This window comes from Vipera berus, assembly GCF_964194415.1.
Source record: "Vipera berus genome assembly, chromosome: 1".
Lineage (NCBI taxonomy): Eukaryota > Metazoa > Chordata > Lepidosauria > Squamata > Viperidae > Vipera > Vipera berus.
This window is the reverse complement of record NC_138202.1, coordinates 332,447,757-332,467,285: the sequence shown is the minus strand read 5'-3', so window position 1 is coordinate 332,467,285 and position 19,529 is coordinate 332,447,757. Positions and strand designations below refer to the sequence as shown.

General features: G+C 38.5%; 1 protein-coding gene across 1 annotated transcript; it reads left to right on the top strand.

Annotated features, from left to right (window-relative positions):
• Nucleotides 1–232: 232 nt before the first annotated feature.
• Nucleotides 233–19,357, top strand: BLK (BLK proto-oncogene, Src family tyrosine kinase; the record flags this gene model as incomplete). The annotated part of the gene is made up of 12 exons (XM_081312953.1): nt 233–340; nt 1,800–1,842; nt 4,167–4,260; nt 4,959–5,057; nt 5,921–6,024; nt 8,679–8,825; nt 9,967–10,119; nt 12,479–12,658; nt 13,531–13,607; nt 16,068–16,218; nt 17,447–17,578; nt 18,476–19,357. 12 exons carry the CDS (start codon nt 233–235, stop codon nt 18,685–18,687), a joined length of 1,500 nt encoding a protein of 499 aa, XP_081169079.1. The 3' UTR covers nt 18,688–19,357.
• Nucleotides 19,358–19,529: the final 172 nt, after the last annotated feature.

Genomic DNA, 19,529 nt, shown 5'->3' with positions numbered 1-19,529 from the left:
TATTTCACAGCTTTGGGGCCACTTTTATGCAGGGCTGAAATAGTATTGCTAAATTAATGGTGTCTTGTCATCTAATCCATGTTTAAAATATTGAGGGACATTCCAATCCTGAAGAATACTCAGACCATAAGTATAATCAAAGGCATCCGTGAAATGATCCCATCTGAGTTGACATAAAATCACATTGCTAATATTTAAAGCCAGTCTGACTTGCATTTATTTCAGAGACAGGATGGGAATATGTGAAAGCAGAAACCTGAGAAGCAGGAAAGAAAGGAATAATTCTCTAAATAAACCTCAGAGAGCTCTGAAAAGGAAAGCTCCACCCCCTGCACCACCGGTAAGTTTTAATCTTCAAGAAAGTGTAATTTAAGAACTTAAATTCTGCACCCAGGCAAGGTATTCTAGCAATCAGATGCATTGTTCGAGAGACTGAGTCCAGTTTCCAAAAAGAATTTCCCATCTGGCTACCAACCTTAATCTCCATCCATCTCTAGAAAGATTTCTCATTATACTTCTCAATTATTCAGCTATCATTTAGCATTCATTTCAGGCATGGTCCCTGCTGGACTTGATCAAAGTTTCATCTAATCCAGCAGCTTGGTCATAATAATCAAACAGGTGCCTCCAGGAAGCCCATGAGGCAGGAAAGAAATTAGCCTCTGTCAAATGGTAATCAACAGCAGCCAAATTTTCAATCAGATCAATTTTTTATTACTGTTCCTTCAGCTTCAGTCGGCATTCAAGATACAGTAACTGGACTCACAATTTCAACACAGTATGCAAAAATCAGGATATCAGTGTCACACTATGATGGTAAAAATGTGAGTCCAGACTGTTGATTAAAATGTCTGTTATTTCTGAACAGCTCTGGAATTAAAGCAAATTGTAGCCAGGAAGATCTGAAACACAGAGAGAAAATGTCCAAGTGTTCAGATATACCTATCTTCCCTCACCATTGGCCCTGCAGCTAAGACTAATGAATTAAATTAATATATTTTAATAATACTGGTTGTCCTCAACTTACAATAGTTCATTTAATGACTGTTCTAAGTGCAATGACACTGGAAAAGTGACTTATGACCATTTTTCACACTTACAACAATTGCAGCATCCCCATGGTCATGTAATCAAAATTCAGATGCTTGGCAACTAACTCATATTTATGATGATTGCAATATCCTGGGGTGATGTGATCACCTTTTGCCACCTTCTGATAAGCAAAATCAATGAGGAAGCCATATTTACTTAACAACTATGTTATTAATTCAACAACTGCAGTGATTCACTTAACAATGGTGGCAAGAAAGGTCATAAAATGGGGCAAAATTCACTTAACAAATGTTTTGCTTGGAAATTTGGGGCTCAATTTTGGCTGTAAGATGAGGTCTACCTATATCTTCTCATACTTGCTTACTGGTAAGTAATGCAAAAAAAAAATTGTTCAATATGGTTGCTTGCTGATTCTGGCTAAATTTCAGCATAATGTAATATTTCAAGAGGGAAGAAACTGTAATCTTCCACTTGATATTAAACATCAACTTCCATCAGTTTCTCATAACCTGGTCAGAAATGAGGGATCTTGGAAACTATAATTCAGTCAACTCCAAAGGGGCCCAGTTTGCTCTCTCCAGATAAACAGATGGCTTCTGCTATTAACTGGAATGAATAAATTCTCGGTAGGCTGAATTTTGCTCCCAGACAACATTTGGTAATAGAATTATATACAAATGTATCCTTGACATCCAATTTCAATGCAATTAAGTAATGCTTGGCTTCTCTTTTTATTTCTTCCAAAGGGCAAGAATTTACCCATCACTTCTGCTGACCAGCTTGGTGAAGGTAAAAAGGATTTGTGTCTTTATTTCTGAATATCTATCGTGGATTCTTACCAGATGATGCTTAATGACGTCAACAACAGTTGCACAAATAAAATAACACGTAATGATATTTAAATAAAAGAGAGAAATAAGAACAATTTTACTCGTTAATATATCTATGCACTTCTACATTGCTCATCTTACTTAAATGACTCTGGGTGGTTTACAATAAAACATAAAAAGTGGAATAAAAATAAATAAATAAATAAAGATAAACCAGAGTTAAAAGCAAAGTTAAGAGCAATGCATTTGAATTGTGGCTATTTGCTCCAATATGAAAATAATTCCAGACTTTGGCTTCATGTGAAATAAACTTCTGAAAGATGGAAAAGTATAATAAATGGTTTACTAGAGAAACTGAATATACAACCAACAGACAACAAGTGAAAAACACCATTAGCAACATGTACTATGGATTAAGGAGAGAAAGAGTGTAGACATTAGTTTCTCATAGGGAAAAATATCTGTACTTTTACTTTTGTTTGCAAAATGCTGGCGAGCGTAAAATCAAATTTTCTTCTTCCCCTATTCAATATTTTGACTTGCAAAATGATTCTGATTGTGTTCCTAAATCCCAAAGAAGAAATACCCAGCTCTGTTCTCACAGAACTATATATTGTTCCAGAGACGTGTGAGCTTGCATTGAAAAGGAGAAGCTCGCAAGTGTTTTTATTTGAAAAGGTCAGGCAAGTGAAATTTACAAGTATCTGTCTCATGAATGCCTATATTTAGAAAAATATTTTGTTCCCCATCCATTAATTAACCAGCAAGCTCAAATTATAAAAACACTTTTTTTCTCTTTTACTGGGGAGCAGGCATTGGAGGGAAATCAAGGTTAATGGGATCAAGTCTTTATTGAACAATAACGAACTAAATGATGATGTGGCTGTCACCATCTCATCTCATGTTGGGTGAGAATGTAACTCACTCATTCAAGAGGAGGATGGATTAGAAGACTGCAATTATTGGTTGAAGAGACAATAAAAAAAATCATATTGCATAACTTTGGGTTTCTTTCTTTCTTTCTTTCTTTCTTTCTTTCTTTCTTTCTTTCTTTCTTTCTTTCTTTCTTTCTTTCTTTTTTCCTTCCTTCCTTCCTTCCTTCCTTCCTTCTTTAGATTTGTCTCTTACTTTATGTAGAATTCTTAATAAATATAAGACAAAAAAATGACAATAGAAAGCAGAACATAAATGAGATGATCTTAATAATCCCCAACATAGAGACCATCTGGTTGAGGAAGGCAAAAGCACAAGGAGAAGCCATTTTAGTAAGCATTAGACCAGGGGTCTTCAAACTTGGCCCTTTTATGACGTGTGGACTTCAACTCCCAGAATTCCTCAGCCAGCTTGGGGGAACTATGGCCCTTCATGACTTGGGGACTTCAACTCCCAGAATTCCTCAACCAGCATGGGGGAACTATGGCCCTTCATGACTTGCGGACTTCAACTCCCAGAATTCCTCAGCCAGCATGGGGGAACTATGGCCCCTTCATGACTTGTGGACTTCAACTCTCAGAATACCTCAGTCAGCATGCCTGGCTGAGGAATTTTGGGAGTTGAAGTCCACAAGTCATAAAAGGGCCAAGTTTGAAGCCCCTTGCATTAGACTGATTCTGTTGTACTTTTTATACCTGGTGTGCTGTATCTCAAGGCTAATTATCATTTGCCTAGAATTCTTCAGGCCATTTTTTGTAGCTGCCCCATATGACTGGAATCTCTCTTACATCTTAACTGTTTCTCAGTGTTATATTTCCTAATCCCCTTTTCTGTGATAATTTACAGTGTGATGCAAAATCTACAGCAAAGACACACATATGTGCCAAAGGTGCTTTAAAAGATAACAGGACTTTCTTGATTTTTTTTTCCCTTTGAAAACATTTCACTTCTCATCCAAAAAGCTTCTTCAGTTCTGATGTTCTTGAATCAGAAGTGAAACATTTTCATGAGAAAAAAAAACCAAGAAAGTCCATTTGCCTTTTGAGGAAGCAAAAAAAAAGCACCTTTGGGATGACTATGTCCTGGATGACTGAGAATTTCCATACACATACTGTACATGCTCTGTGCTCTCTGGTGTCACATTGGAATAGACAAAAAAAAGGTGGGGGGAGGAGAGAATCCGGGAGAATGCAGATAGCTCTGCAGTCCAAGAGTATGGGATTATGGTGTTTATTCAGTGCCCCTTTTTTTACAGAATGTGACTTCTCTGCAAGATTGCTGAGTGGTAGTATCTTACTACCACTTTCCACTCTAGACCCAATCAATATTTCTGTTTTTCTCACGCTATAGGCAAGCAATGTGTAATTGCACAATATGATTTTATCTCTATGAGTGATCGTGATCTGCCTTTGACCGTAGGAGAGAAGTTTGAAGTCCTCTGCAGGTAGGTGAACTTACCGGCTTTCAACTGATTCCATCATGCCCCAATATTCCTTTTTTTCCATCAGTGCAGAAAAATACTTCTCAAATACAGAACAGATAGAAAACTCCTGAATTATGCTTGTTTTGCTCATTTGCATCTGACCTGGGACATAGTCTGGTTTCTCTTCAGATTGCATAAATCTTTTGCCTTTAACTAAAGGTTTCCTCGGAGAGGAACTTTTAGGAGTCTTTTACTAATTTTTTGAGGCAAGAGCCATGGTGGCACAGTGAATAGAATGCAGTATTGCAGGCTAATTCTGCTGACTGCCAGCAGTTCGATTCTCACCAGCTCAAGGTTGACTCATCCTTCCATCCTTCGGTAAAATGAGGGCCCAGATTGTTGGGGGCAATATGCTGACTCTGTAAACTGCTTAGAGACAGCTGTAAAGCACTGCGAAGCAATATAAAAGTCTAAGTTCTATTGCTATTGCCACTAGGGTAATGTTCAAAAAGAGGTTTCAGGTATCTGTTCATTCCTCCCAGTGCTAGTCAGCCACAGTGCCATAATAGCCACTCGCAGGCCTCTGTCCTATAGTAAGGAATCATAAGGCTTCTTTCCTATATGTCATGGACTAAACAAAATTTAATTCTTTATTCAAGCTACTTTGTTTATTTGTTCATTTGTTCATATATTTTTTTACATTTGTATTTTGTTCACAGTGATGGGGAATGGTGGTTAGCAAAATCCCTTACTACTGGAAAGCAGGGCTACATTCCTAGCAATTTTGTGGTCTACATCAACAGCCTGGAACAAGAAGAGTAAGTTTGAGAAAGCCAGGAAGCTGAGAGATGGAAAGCTCTTGACATTTTTGTGATGTTATGATGTTGCAAGGAAGAAATTAAAGTTTCACCCACAATCTCTGTATTATTAATGGCTGATTCAGGAATGTGGCTGACCCTATAAGGGACAGGGGCCAATTAACAAAAGCAATCGTATGTATATTTTTTTTAATCCCATTTATATCCTGCCCTTCTCCGAAGACTCAGGGCGGCTTACAATCTAAAGCACAAACCAATGTGCTTAGCAATAGCCTTCATTCTATGTATATGCCTGCTTATTAGGGCTTTCACACACCCCCAAGTGGCATTATTACATAGTCAGCTTATTTACTGTATGCATCTTCACTCAGCTTAATAGAGCTTATCTCAGAAAAATGTGTTTGGGCTGTGCGACTGCAGATTTAAAGGACAAACACAGGGAAACAAAAGTGAAATAAAAATGAAAGCAAAGAGGAAGCTGTTAATTAAAGAAATGGAGAATTTTCAGGAGAAATTTAATATATTCTTCTGAACAAACTAGTGCAATTGCCTATTAAGTTTGAAAAATTTCCAGTACAAAACATATAAAAAATAAATTGTTAAGGTTACATAGCATTAAATAACATTTTTAAACATTTTCACTATAAAACGTAGTGAAAAGCTAGGGAAAACCAATTATAATTTGCAATTTTCTGGATTTCCAGGCTTATTTTAAAAATTATTGATCAAGGTCAATGTTTTTCAAATTTGACACTTTTGAGATGTGTGAATGTCAACTCCCAAAATACCCGAGCCAAGTCTGAAGTTGCCAAGTGTGAAAAAAAAGTTGGAATCATTCTATAAAAATTTGCATTCTTTTTCAGATGGTTTTTTAAAGGCCTTAACAGAAAAGATGCTGAACGTTTATTAATGATGCCTGGCAACAGTGTAGGCTCATTTTTGATAAGGGAAAGTGAAAGTGTTCCAGGTAAGAAGTTGTAAAATTGTTTTGTATATAAAGGTAAAATTTACATGAGTTGCCCAGATTAGGGGTATATCATAGTAATAAAAACCAGAAAAAGATGTTATTTTCTTTCATTTGGATCTTGCCCACAGATAGCAGTCTAGAGATTGTTTAAAGGTGACTGGAGAAGGGCAGGTGGCAAGATCATTTGCAGAGTTTTTATGAGAATTATTCTAGCTATCTGAGGGTAAGTCACTCGGATTCTCCTAGAGTTAGAGACTGGAACTGGTCAAGTGCTGTTGAGGTAACTGAACTTGTGTGATTAGCTGGGGTGATTAGCTCTCTTTCTTGAAGAGTTGGACACAAAACCCCAAGCAACTGTTTATTCAATTTTGCTTCTCCTGACTCGTGCAAGCCATCCAGGAGGTGATATACGGTAATATAGCAGAGTCGGTGGTCCCACCTTTTTTGAAGGTGATGGTACATCCCTCCTCATGATATTGTCACTGGACCCAAGAGTTTGAAATAATTTTCATCCAATCTCCAATCTTTTCTTTCTAGGAAAGGTTGTTGAGAAGATGGTTTGGCTGTGGGTCCAGATAGCTCTGAAGGAAATTATCTAAATCCTTTTTAGTTTGGTTTTAGACAGGAAAACAATACCAAAACTGTGTTGATCATCCTTGTTGGTAACTTCTGGGGAACCAGCTCAAGAATGATGCAACTGTCTTAGCTTTCTCTGATTGGTTAGTGGTTTTGATGCCTTCCATTATAGTATCATTCAGGACCACCTATGAGAGTAAGGAACAATGGGCATTCTTGCTTTGGTGGTTCTCCTCCCTTCTTCCAGGCAGTATTGACAGGATGGTAGGAGGAGAGAGAGAGATCTGGCCCAAAACTCTTGATGTGGGTACTGTAGAAATTATAAAATGATCTATGAGAATAACCTTGAAGAAGAGGAAGAGTCACAGCCCTGGCAACAGTCAGATAAAAGAAATCTCAGCCCAAAGCAGGAAATGGAATTTGAGAAGCATCTCAGGCTTGATTGTGGATAAGTGCAGGGAGGGGAAATGCACATTCAGAATTGGCCTCTTTTTCAAGTTATAATTTTTATTATGTGGCATAAGCTTTTGTGAGCTGATTACTTCAAATCTGGCTGCTTTTGGCCTACCATAGTTAATCTCTTCCCACAACTTCAAGGGAAAAAAAACCCTCACTCAGGTTTGGCTAGTCTAGAGAAAAGAAGGACTGGGGGAGATGTGATAGCAGTATTCCAGTATTTGAGAGATTGCCACAAAGAGGAGGGAGACAACTTATTTTCCAAAGCACCAGAGCGCCAGGCAAAAAAAAATGGATGAAAACTAATCAAGGAGAGAAGGAATCTGGAATTAAGGAGAAACTTCCTAACTGTAAGGACCATTAATCAGTGGAACAGCTTGCCTTCAGAAGTTGTGGATGCTTCATTACTGGAGATTTTTAAGAAGAGACTGGACAGTCACTTGTCTGAAATGGTATAGGGTTTTCTGCTTGAACAGGGGTTGGACTAGAACACCTCCAAGATCCCTTTCAGCTCTATTCTGATTGATTGATACATTGATTGATTGACCATAGAATATTTTGCTTTGCAAAGAGAGCTGAAATTGAAATGGTCAGGAATAGAGGGAATCTGTGCCTCCATCCATCCCAGACCAGCAGGGATTAATTGAATATTCACATTAAATGACACAACTGAGGAGATAGATAGATAGATAGATAGATAGATAGATAGATAGATAGATAGATAGATAGATAGATAGATAGATAGATAGATAGATATACAGTAGATATAGATATAGATATAGATATAGATATAGATATAGATATAGATATAGATATAGATATAGATATAGATATAGATAGATATAGATATAGATATAGATATAGATATAGATATAGATATAGATATAGATATAGATATAGATATAGATATAGATATAGATATAGATATAGATATAGATATAGATATAGATATAGATATATGCAGGGACGCGGTGGCTCAGTGGGTTAGGACGCTGAGCTTGTCGATCGGAAGGTCGGCAGTTTGGCGGGTCGAATCCCGAGTGCCGCGTAACAGAGTGAGCGCCTGTTACTCGTCCCAGCTTCTGCCAACCTAGCAGTTCGAAAGCACGTAAAAATGCAAGTAGAAAAATAGGGACCACTACGGTGGGAAGGTAACAGCGTTCCGTGCACCTTTGGCGTCTAGTCATGCCGGCCACATGACCACGGAGATGTCCTCGGACAAGCGCTGGCTCTTCGGCTTTGAAACGGAGATGAGCACCGGCCCCTAGAGTCGGAAACGACTAGCACGCATGTGCGGGGGAAACTTTACCTTTTTATAGATATATGCATATTTGGATGGGTTAGGGTTATCTAGTCTCCTTTTTGTTATTCAGTACTTTTCTCTAGTCACATGAAATCAGACACTGTATTCAGATGTTGCTGATAATTCAAAAATACTTTTCTCCAGTCTGGCACCTTTCAGGTAAGGTGACCTTTCACTTCCCAGAAAGCTGCAGCTAATGAGAATTCTGAGATTTTCTGCCCTGGAAGTATAAGTTGGAATAACCCCCTCTATGATAGACTGTTCCTTCTGATAGCACAATTTAAGCACTAATAAATAATCCCCTTTTTTCTTGTTCCAGGTGCATTTTCACTTTCTGTTAGAGACATCACCTCTCAAGAGGATATTGTTAAGCATTACAAAATCTCCACTATGGACCAAGGTGGATACTACATCTGCCCCTGGATTACATTTCCTTCTATGCAAAAGCTTGTCAAGCATTATTCCAGTAAGAATACTTCTGAAACCTGTCAGGTTCATACATAATAAGACATAAAGCGGAGACTGTTCCATAGAAGCAGAACAATTTAGTTTAAGTTCTGTGGGTTCTTTGTAACATATGAAGAAAGCAGAACAGTTTGCAACACAAGCCAGTTCAGATTGTCCAAAAATAATAAGGATCCAAGAGTTGAGATGGCCAATGTAAGCATATGAAAAAGTATGGATGTTATTGTTTTTTAAATTGATTTTTATTAGATATTTAAAAGTACAATCAAGAAAAATAAAACAGAAAAAGATAAATAGCACATAAAATAAAATTCATTAAAAAAGCTGACTGTAGTTTAGATCTACCTAATTAAGTCATCAATATAATATGAACTAAGAACAGGAAATAGCACTGATTTCTGACTAATATAAGGAACCTATCCTTGTTTAGCAAATCAAACCAAGACTTAAATGTTAACTTCTTATTTTAAGAGAAACCCACACTTTATATTCAGTAAAAGCCGATGTGTAGAATTATAGTCCAAGAAGAGTTTTCATCTTGTATTGAATTCTGCATTAGATTTCTCTTTTTTCAGATACCAGATTATTTTTGTCCTGTACTCCCAAAACTTACTTGGCTATTTCCCTTCCACTTCTCTCAAAGGGAGAGGAAATGGAAACCCATCAATGCTGTCCCAAAGATATTGTTTCTTAGTTGCGAAGGCTGCAATGAGGACAAGACTGAGAAACTGTCCGTTTGCATTAGTATTTTTCACATACAAATCCTACCTGCACAGAGCAGCTGATTTGAATAATTCCTGTTCCCTGAACCAAGTGATCGATGATGATGATTCCATGCATTTCACGCATTTACCCCATTGCATAAAGTTTTGGTATCAGGGTTCTACTGTTAACATTATGAAAGGATCAAAAGCTTTAGTGGGCAAGGTGATGCAGCAAAATGTGAAAATCTCTGCTTATCTTGATTCTTTCTCTAACTTCAGAAAAGGGATCTGGAAGTTCTCTTCCTCCTTAATTTGGGGAGAGCAGTGGCTTTTCCAACCTCAAAACAATAGGAAACTGCCCAAGTGATTTTTGTTACCTCATTCTTTGAAAATTTATCTCTGGTTTGTCCTACTTCCTCTTTGTGCCATCCTGCACAGCTAATGAGAACGGTTTGTGCCAGAGGCTAAGATATCCGTGCAAGACTCTGACTCCACCAATACCCTGGGCTGCTGATGAATGGGAAATCCCACGAGACTCCATAAAACTCATCAAGAAACTAGGAGCAGGCCAGTTTGGTGAGGTGTGGATGGGTAAGACTGATACTATAACATTCATGATTTTATGAAATCCCTTATTTACTCATTGGTATTTTATTCCTATCCTTTTACTTCTACTCTAATTAAAAGAGAAAGAAAAAGGTTTGGTACTGTCCATTCCATATATGAGCTCTTGCTTTTCACTTGAAGGCTACATGAGATGCGAAGAGGAAGTAATGTCCTGTGTGAAGATATTAGGCTTTCATTTGGTTTCAACTTTATAAAGTGCTTACAAAAATGGCAAAGTAATGATATTTAAATGCAATCCATTTAAGAACATTAAAATAATGCTATCAGATCAAGCAAGACCCCTTCTGATCTACCTTCTACAGTACACAAGCCACACCTACACAACTGGGGGTGCTAGTTTAATTCTTTTTTTTTAACTTTTGTATTATTGTATTTTTATTGTTGTTAGCCGGCCTGAGTCCTTCGGGAGATAGGGCGGCATATAAGTCCCAAAAGTAAATAAATAAATAAATAAATAAAACCAGAAAGCTTACAGAGAAGATAGATAATTCTCTTCTAATGTTACTCCCTGAGAGTCTTATTTAAGGCCTGTTTTGGATGTGTACTTTCTTTTAAATCTGAGTAATTTTAGAACCTCTTCCCACTGTAAGTAACAAAGATATCCATGCAGGAGGGAAGGGAGTTAAAAAAAATCAGAAGCATCTGTATAATTGAAACCAAACCCCTTTTCTGTATGTGTTCTTAAAAGGGGGCAGGGCTTTGATTTTATAATCACAGAAACAATTTTTACATTTTTTACTACCACCACACTGGTGGACACCTCTGGCAATTACCTATGGAACAAATAAGCCTTCGGAAACCTTTTCTTCCTCCCTACTGTGTCCCCATGATGTTCTGTCCTCTTCCCCAACCCATATACAGGATAGCCTCAAATCACTTTAGCTGTTCCAGTGTTGAAGTGTTTTAGTCATTTTCTTCCAACAGTATTCAAGGACCACCAAGATACATATTACATATGTTAGGATTTGTCATCCAAATCCTTCCTTGAAGAAAGCCAGGAAATTAAGGTTACTTGAATGAGAGGCAACCGAGTAGAACAGGGACTGACATGGGGGGATGGTTAATTTTGCAGTGGTGTAGTGGTCAGGAGCTGAAGGAAGGATGGAGAATCCTTCAGCTCCTCAGTGGGAAAAAGTGCTTAGCATTGGCTGTGTCCTGACAAATAGGGAGGAATCATCATCAATTGTAGTAGAAATGAAGGCAGAATTAGGCATGCTCCAGGTCCCTTCCTTTAAATGTTGCCACCAAGTGGGAACTAGGAAGCATGCTTTTTCCATGGCAGCCCCTGCCCTAATAACACCTTCCCCTTGAGAAGAGCCTTGGTGGAGCAGTGGGCTAATGCCTCCTAAAGTAACACCAGCTGCCTGCAATTAGTGCAGGTTCGCATCCCACCAGGCTCAAGGTTGACTCAGCCTTCCATCCTTCCGAGGTAGGTAAAATGAGGACCCAGATTGTTGGGGGCAATTAAGCTGACTTTGTAATAATGCCGCTTGGGGTGTGTGTGAAAGCCCTAATAAGCAGGCATATACATAGAATGAAGGCTACTGCTAAGCTTGTAAGCCGCTCTGAGTCTTCGGAGAAGGGCGGGATATAAATGGAATTAAAATAAAAAAAAATCCAGCAGGCCCCATCCTCTCAACCTTCCAGAAGGTCCCAAAGTATTGGATCTTCCCCCAACACTGAGGTAAGTTGAGATTGAAGCTTGAAGACAGTAACAAAGAAGATTAGCTTGAATTGCTTTGTTTATTGTATTGTTTTTATGTTGCTTCATTTCATACAATGGTTCTGAGCCAGCCTTGTGTTTCTTAAATAAATCATCTTGAATTTCTTAATATAAATCTAACAAGCAAATAAAATAAGGGTCTAGTTTCAATCTGTGGTATTTTTATTTAAAGAAAAAAGAACCAGATAGCAGCTGGTGGAAAAATTCTGATCAGCCACAGCCAGTCATAATAGATATAGCTATGCTAAAGTAACAGGCAGTCTGTTCTAATAAATGATCACACCCTCAGTTCCAAAATCTTGCCATACATTCAAAAGAAAGATTTTTAATGAGGAAAATGTGTTTGGGGGAATTTATGATTCCCTGTCCACTTTCAAATCTTTCCATGGTTTAAAAAGCCCTTCCCTTTCCCCAGTTTTTATTTTGTTTCCTATGAAAACTTTATGGAAACTTTCACACTCTTATTCAATGGTTTGCTCCCAAAAGGTGGCAGGGCAGATTTGGAGTGTTCTGGGGGCTGCTGATTTTAGGTTTGAAAGCCACCATTTGCCCACAAACCTGTTTTATAGAATAGTCATTAATTTCCCCCCCCCTTTGCAGGTTACTACAAGAACAATGTGAAGGTTGCAGTCAAGACATTAAAAGAAGGCAGCATGGCCCCCGATGCCTTTTTGGGTGAGGCCAACTTGATGAAGAGACTTCAGCATAACAAGCTGGTTCGATTGTATGCTGTGGTGACCCAGCAGCCAATTTATATTGTAACAGAATACATGACCAATGGTAAGTATGTCTTATTAATCATTCTAATGCAGGGGTCTTCAAACTTGGCCCTTTTATGACTGGTGGACTTCAACTCCCAGAATTCCTCAGCCAGGCACGCTGGCTGAGGAATTCTGGGAGTTGAAGTCCACCAGTCATAAAAGTGCCAAGTTTGAAGACCCCTGTTCTAATGGATCTCTATCAGTGCTATAGATCTGAACTAAGCAGGCCAAACCTGATTGTAGGGGTTTCCCCCCCCCCAAGCATTGTGGTTTGCTTAATGAGCCTCAAATATTTGTAGCAGTCTATTTTCCCTGTTCACAGGGAAAGGTTCACAATACAAGCAACTATCAAAGTAAATTGCCCAAAGACAACACAAAGGCTATAGTTTTTCCATCCTTACCTTTCTTAACATTTTGAGTGCAGGAACTCTGTGGTTAACAGAGACCTATTTTGGGGGAAGCATCTTGTCTTTCTCCTTCAACTTCCTCTAGCTGTTTCCCGAAAAAGGGACTGAGTAATGTTGACAATATCATTACCTAAGCCAAGGCTCTGCCATAGGCAGGCTACACTGATAGTAAATCTATTCACATATATGAACAAAATTTTATTGAAGAATCAGAAAATTGAAAAATATTCTAAGAAGTCAATTCCTAACCTAGTAATATATTAATGCAACCATTACAAAATCATTTAAAATCTGATTTTTTAAAAAAATCACTAATTAAGTGGTATAATTCTCGCCCCTTGGCAAGAACCAAAGCCTAAAGCTGAACTCAAATATCAACTGAAAACTGACTTAAATAATAAAGTATTCTCACATCCGCCTTTATGAATATTTATTTCAACCATAAATGTCCTTATATTTTTATTGCTGTTTTATTTTTGGACAGGAAGCCTGCTTGATTTCTTGGACACCAATCAAGGGAAGAATCTGTCTCTTCCAAAACTGATAGATTTCTCTGCTCAGGTAAATTATTTAATGCCCTAATGGTACAAACCTAGAAATTACATAGTATCAGAATCCCCAATCATTGTCTATCTAGCTTTTTTTCAAAAGAGAGAAAAGATATGTGTAAGAGAAGAGGGGAGAAAGGTAGCACAGAGAAGCATAAAGGCTGGAGACAGAGAAAAGAAGGGAAGGGGAAAGGGAGGGAAGAGGAGAGAAAAGTGCATAAAAACGTAAGGGAAGGAAGAATGTGAGCACAGTTCTGAAATGATAATAGATACTAGATTGATCCCCTTTACTGTCAACATGATGGGCAGCAAATCATGTCAGATTTGAAATAACTTGAAACCACCAACAAACTTCTCTTGGCTTAAGGAGAAAATAGTGATACTATTAGGAAGAACTTAAGGGTATCTCATGGAAGAGCTGAGGACAAGTTGATTGCAACATCTTGAGGACATGAAAAAGCAAAGATGGAGCCATGGGATGTTTCTGGTATGATTAGATCCAAGTGGGGAGTAGCCCAAAATAGAAGCGATTGACATATAAATTAGGTGGTAGAGAAAAAGAAATGGAAGGATTTGCCAAGAGAGTCAAAATGAGAGAATGTGACGGAGTAGTGGAGGAAGACAAAGAAAAAAATGTATTGAAGGGGTATCTGTGAGAGACAAAAGAAAAAGAAAAGAAACAGCAGAAATCATAAAAAGAGACACAGAGAGGTTTGTTTCCCGATCACCACTGAGATGTAAATTCCAGCAGATAATTTTTTTTATTTTTTATTTTATTTTAATTCCATTTATATCCTGCCCTTCTCCGAAGACTCAGGGCAGCTTACAAACTTAGCAGTAGCCTTCATTCTATGTATATGCCTGCTTATTAGGGCTTTCACACACACCCCAGCGGCATTATTACAAAGTCAGCTTAATTGCCCCCAACAATCTGGGTCCTCATTTTACCTACCTCGGAAGGATGGAAGGCTGAGTCAACCTTGAGCCTGGTGGGATGCGAACCTGCACTAATTGCAGGCAGCTGGTGTTACTTAAGGAGGCATTAGCCCACTGCTCCACCAAGGCTCTGAGGGAACATGACTGTGAGCCCCCAAAACGAGGTTTCCTGGTTGTTGTATCATGTTTGAAGATTGAGGCTCAATTTTATGTATTAAATTTACATGCCACCCATCTCCTCGATAAGGTGAGTCTCTTTACCCTATCATGACACTCACCAAATAGTCATGGAGAGATCAGTTTCAAAGCCTGACATATCTGACAATGTTGTGGTAAAGACTGAATGCAGAAGCCCACAAAATACTTTTTTTGAGTTCTTTCCATGAAATATAAAACACATATTGATTGAAATGCCAATTTATCTCAAATTGTTTCACAAAGTACCTGCATCACGAACATAGCCAATACCAGCAGTAGATGACCACCAAATGTAGGGTCTAATAGCAGATGTCATCACAATAGTGTTGTTTGTGTAAATAGGCCCCAGGCAGATGAGTTCTGCTTTCTTAGTATGAGGGTTTGAAGTGGGCCCTGACAGACCCCTTTGTTGTTGTTGTTAGTTGCGAAGTCGTGTCCGACCCATCGCGACCCTATGGACAATGTTCCTCCAGGCCTTCCTGTCCTCTACCGACAGACCCCTTATTTCTACACAAAAGTTAAAATTAGATGGCTATCAGTGTGCATTTAGTCCTGTGGTCAGCCTCACTAGTACATTGAGAGGAAATCAGACTTCAAATTTATTACATTGACATCAGGACAGGAAATAACACTCTTCTGGGTGCTCCATTTTCCATTGAGGTGAGCAGCATTTGAACGAAAAGCAAATCAACCTAAGCATATGACATAGTTGTGGAAAATATGTTTTCATATCCTTTTTGAAACCGTGTGAAAAAAAACCCTAAGAAATCTGTATGGAATAAAAAAAATGTAGTGTCCCTTTAGTTAGAAGAAAATAAAAAGCTGTGGGGGTGAGTAGAACATCAGGTCTACACAGCTTTGACTGCTGGCAGAAGATCTAGGATTGTATCTTAATGGCTAATACAGTAGCTACTCAAATTCAGTCATTTTCAATAAGATGCCTGGCTTAGCAAGAGCAAAAAAATGACTAGGATTTTCATTTCCAGAAGCTGCAAGCAAAAGCCAAAAGGCTTTTCTGTTTTGGAATGCACTATAGTATTACTAAATTTTCCATTTTTTAAAGTTTTTTTTTCCACAACTGGCTCTTTTAAGGACAAAATGCACATTAGTGAATATAATGAAAAAGAGGGGAAGGACTTGCAAAACTGTAAATGTGCTAGCTGATGCAGAAATATGATGGAACCAACTTGCAATTTTTAAAAAAAAAACCTGAGAGAAATAGAAATATGTGGCTCTCTTTATCCCTCACCAAACCCAGAAACTCTCCTCTCCCATTGAGCAAAATAACCTTTGGATTATTTCACCACCATATATGTTCACTGTTGACTATTTCTCCTAGATTGCTGAAGGGATGGCATACATTGAGAGAATGAACTTCATCCACAGAGACCTCAGGGCAGCCAACATTCTGGTCTCAGAGTCCCTTTGTTGCAAAGTTGCTGATTTTGGCCTGGCTAGACTCATAGAGAACGAATACCTTGCACAGGCAGGTTAGTGAATCTTTGTGATGAAAGAGATAGAATTGTGAGTCATATTCCACTGAACAAGAAAAGTCTGGTGGTAAAAGAGTCAGCTGGTACAAAATGGAGCTGCCCATGTACTTACTGGACAATCATGGTGGTGTCACATAATGTTGTTACTTTAGGAGCTGCACTGGCTATTAATTTATTTCTGAGTATAAGTCAAAATGCTGCCTGTCACCTATAAATCTATATATAGCTTAGAAGGTAGATATCCCGTATAGTTTGCCTCTTCCCCCTCCCAAGAGAATTTCCCATTTTTGTCCTAACAATAGGCATACAATGTATTACTTTTAGTAACTTTGTTAATGGCAGACAGATTGTAGGAGAGGGGAAATTATCAAATTGCTATTACAAAAGATTACTGGAAGCTCTGTGAATGCTTGGAAATAGTCTGAGTGTTTGTTCTAGTCAAAAATATTGAAACAGCATGGATATGGGGGCAGAAAGACAAACTGCTTCTATCTAGCCACCCCTCTACCTTTATAGCCTAACCTAGCCTAGCCTGGTCTTCATTATTATATTCTGCTTAGATATCTAGTATATGAGAAGCAATATTCAAATATCCTGTATGAAATAACACATAAAATCAGATGTTGCTTAGCCCAACAGTTCTCCTATGCATAGGATTTTAAATAGTTGAGTTTTGAAAAGAGAACGTATCCTCCTTTATCTGACACACTGTACCCACCTCCGTTCCTGCAGGCCTAAAATATTACTTGAGAAGTAATGTTGGGTAGAACTGAGATGTGCAAAATCTAGTGCACCTAAGCTCAAAACACAGCCTTGACTCCTGAATTTTATCTTATATAGTGATTTACCATTGTGTCCTTCCTAGAACTGAAAGAGAGTGATTGGCTTTGTCTAAGGCAGGACTAGAACTCATGCTCTCCTGGTTTTAGCATGATACCTTAACCAATACACTGAACTGGCTCTGATATTTTGGCTGCACTAAGTTGGCCAATGCATAAATAAATTAACCACTTAGCATCACTTTCAGTCGTGAACGTCTTCACATCCCCAAATAGTAATCAGTATCAGTGAGCTGGTCAAAAGTTCCTGGTCTGGCATACTTGTTCTTGTTCATACTCCTACACTTTGGAATATCTTATCTAGTTTAAGAAAGAAATTCAAAATAGATATTCAGAACCAAATTATGCTGGAAGCTTTTCATATTAAATGGCTTCTTTAATGGCAGGTGCCAAATTTCCTATCAAATGGACAGCACCAGAAGCAATTAACTACGGACTTTTCACAATCAAATCTGATGTTTGGTCCTTTGGAATTCTTCTCACTGAAATTATTACCTATGGGCAATCTCCCTATCCAGGTAAGGCAGGCTGCAATCAAAAACCCTTGACTGCTTTGAGCCAATGCTTCTCTCTGATTCCTCCACTATGGCTAAAAGATCAGAAGGGATATTGTTAGGCTAATTGTTCAGCCCAGTACTAGACAGCTTTTCATCATTGTATATTTATTTATTTTATTTATTTATTTGTATCCTGCCTTTATTATTTTTATAGATAACTCAGGGCAAACGTATCTGTCCAGAGTTGTTTTGATATGAGATGGAGGAAAATAAATTTAAATAAATAAATAAATAAATAACCAATATACCTTCCTCCTCCTATTTTGCCCACAACAACAATCCTGTAAGGTGAGTTGGACTGAGAGAGAGTAATTAACCCAAGATCTCCAGCTGGCTTTCATGGCTAAGATGGGACTAGAATTCATAGTCTTCAGCTTTCTAGCTTGATGCCTTAGCCACTGGCTTCAAATATATTTCAGTTGCCTTCAAATACACTTCAAATGGCTCATTTACTAATTCAGACTCAAATGTGTTTGAATTTGATTTCATCAGGTTCTTAGTATTTATTTTTAAGGGGTTCATCAGCTTTTTTTTCATGAAACAGGTAGGATATGCATGCATTTGCAAAGTTGAATGGTAAACAAGAATAGGAGAACTTAATAAATAACTACGTATTATAATCACCACAAGCACACTTAAATGTTAATGCTTCCTGTTTAGAAAACCTTACTTTTAAATAGTTTTGGAAAATACATTGTACAAGATGTAAAGCTACCAGGAACTCAAAATAGTTGAGTTATTTCAGAATTCCAAATGCATGCATGAATAATATATAATTTTGACCCCACTGTAAATCAAGAACTACCTGTGCATTATATGGTTTATGTATAGTTTGATCTTTCCTTTTCTTCCCGATAGCTATGATGAATCATGATGTTATCAGACATCTAGAACAGGGCTACCGGATACCTTGTCCAGAATTGTGTCCCTCTAATCTCTACGCAATTATGTTAAAATGTTGGAAGGACAACCCAGAAGAACGACCAACATTTGAATACCTCCAGTCTACCCTTGAAGACTTTTATACAACCACAGAAAAACAGTATGAATCGGAACCCCAAAAGACCTGATCTGTGTTTATCAAAGCTAAAGTTGCTTTTATCATAGCATGGAATAGTTGGGGAGAATTTCCTCTTAGCTGCACTTTGCAAAGTTGTTCCCAGTCGGAAGTAAAGGCATAGCCATCTCTGAAGCTCTATTTACTGCATGTCCTTGCCTGGCTTTGGTTTCATCACCCAGTAATGAACGACAAAATGGCTATGGAAAGTGAAAAATACAGGTAGTTCTCAACTTATGACTACAACTGAGCCCAACATTTATGTTTCTGAGTAAGACAATTAAGTAAATTTTACCCCATTTTACAATTTTCTTGCCATAGCTGTTAAGTGAATCATTGCAGTTGTTAAGCTAGTAACACAGCACCACGTGCTAAGTGAATCTGGCTTCCCCATTGACTTTGCTTGTCAGAAAGTCATAAAAGGGGATCATGTGACCCCAGGATGCTGCAACCGTCATAAATACGAGCCGGTTGCCAAGTGTCTGAATTTTGATCATCTAAACCAGACATGTCAAACACAAGGCCCGTGGGCCAGATCCGGCCCGCGAAGTGGTTTCATGTGGCCCGCGAAGCCATCCTGGAAACAGTGAGGGAATGGCCCCCACTGCCTTGGCCCTGGCCCAGAGACCCTCCTTCTGCCAGAGACCCTCAGATCTGTCCCACTCCTGCCCAGGCCCCCATAGGCACCCTTGATGCAAACGATGTAGAGCTGGCCATGCTCACCCAGTAGGCCATACGCACTTTAGCCACGCCCACCCAGTAGACCACGCCCACCCTGGTCATTCCCACCCAGCCCCCTGAGGGCAACCGCAATGCTGATGCGGCCCTCAATGAAATTGAGTTTGACACCCCTGA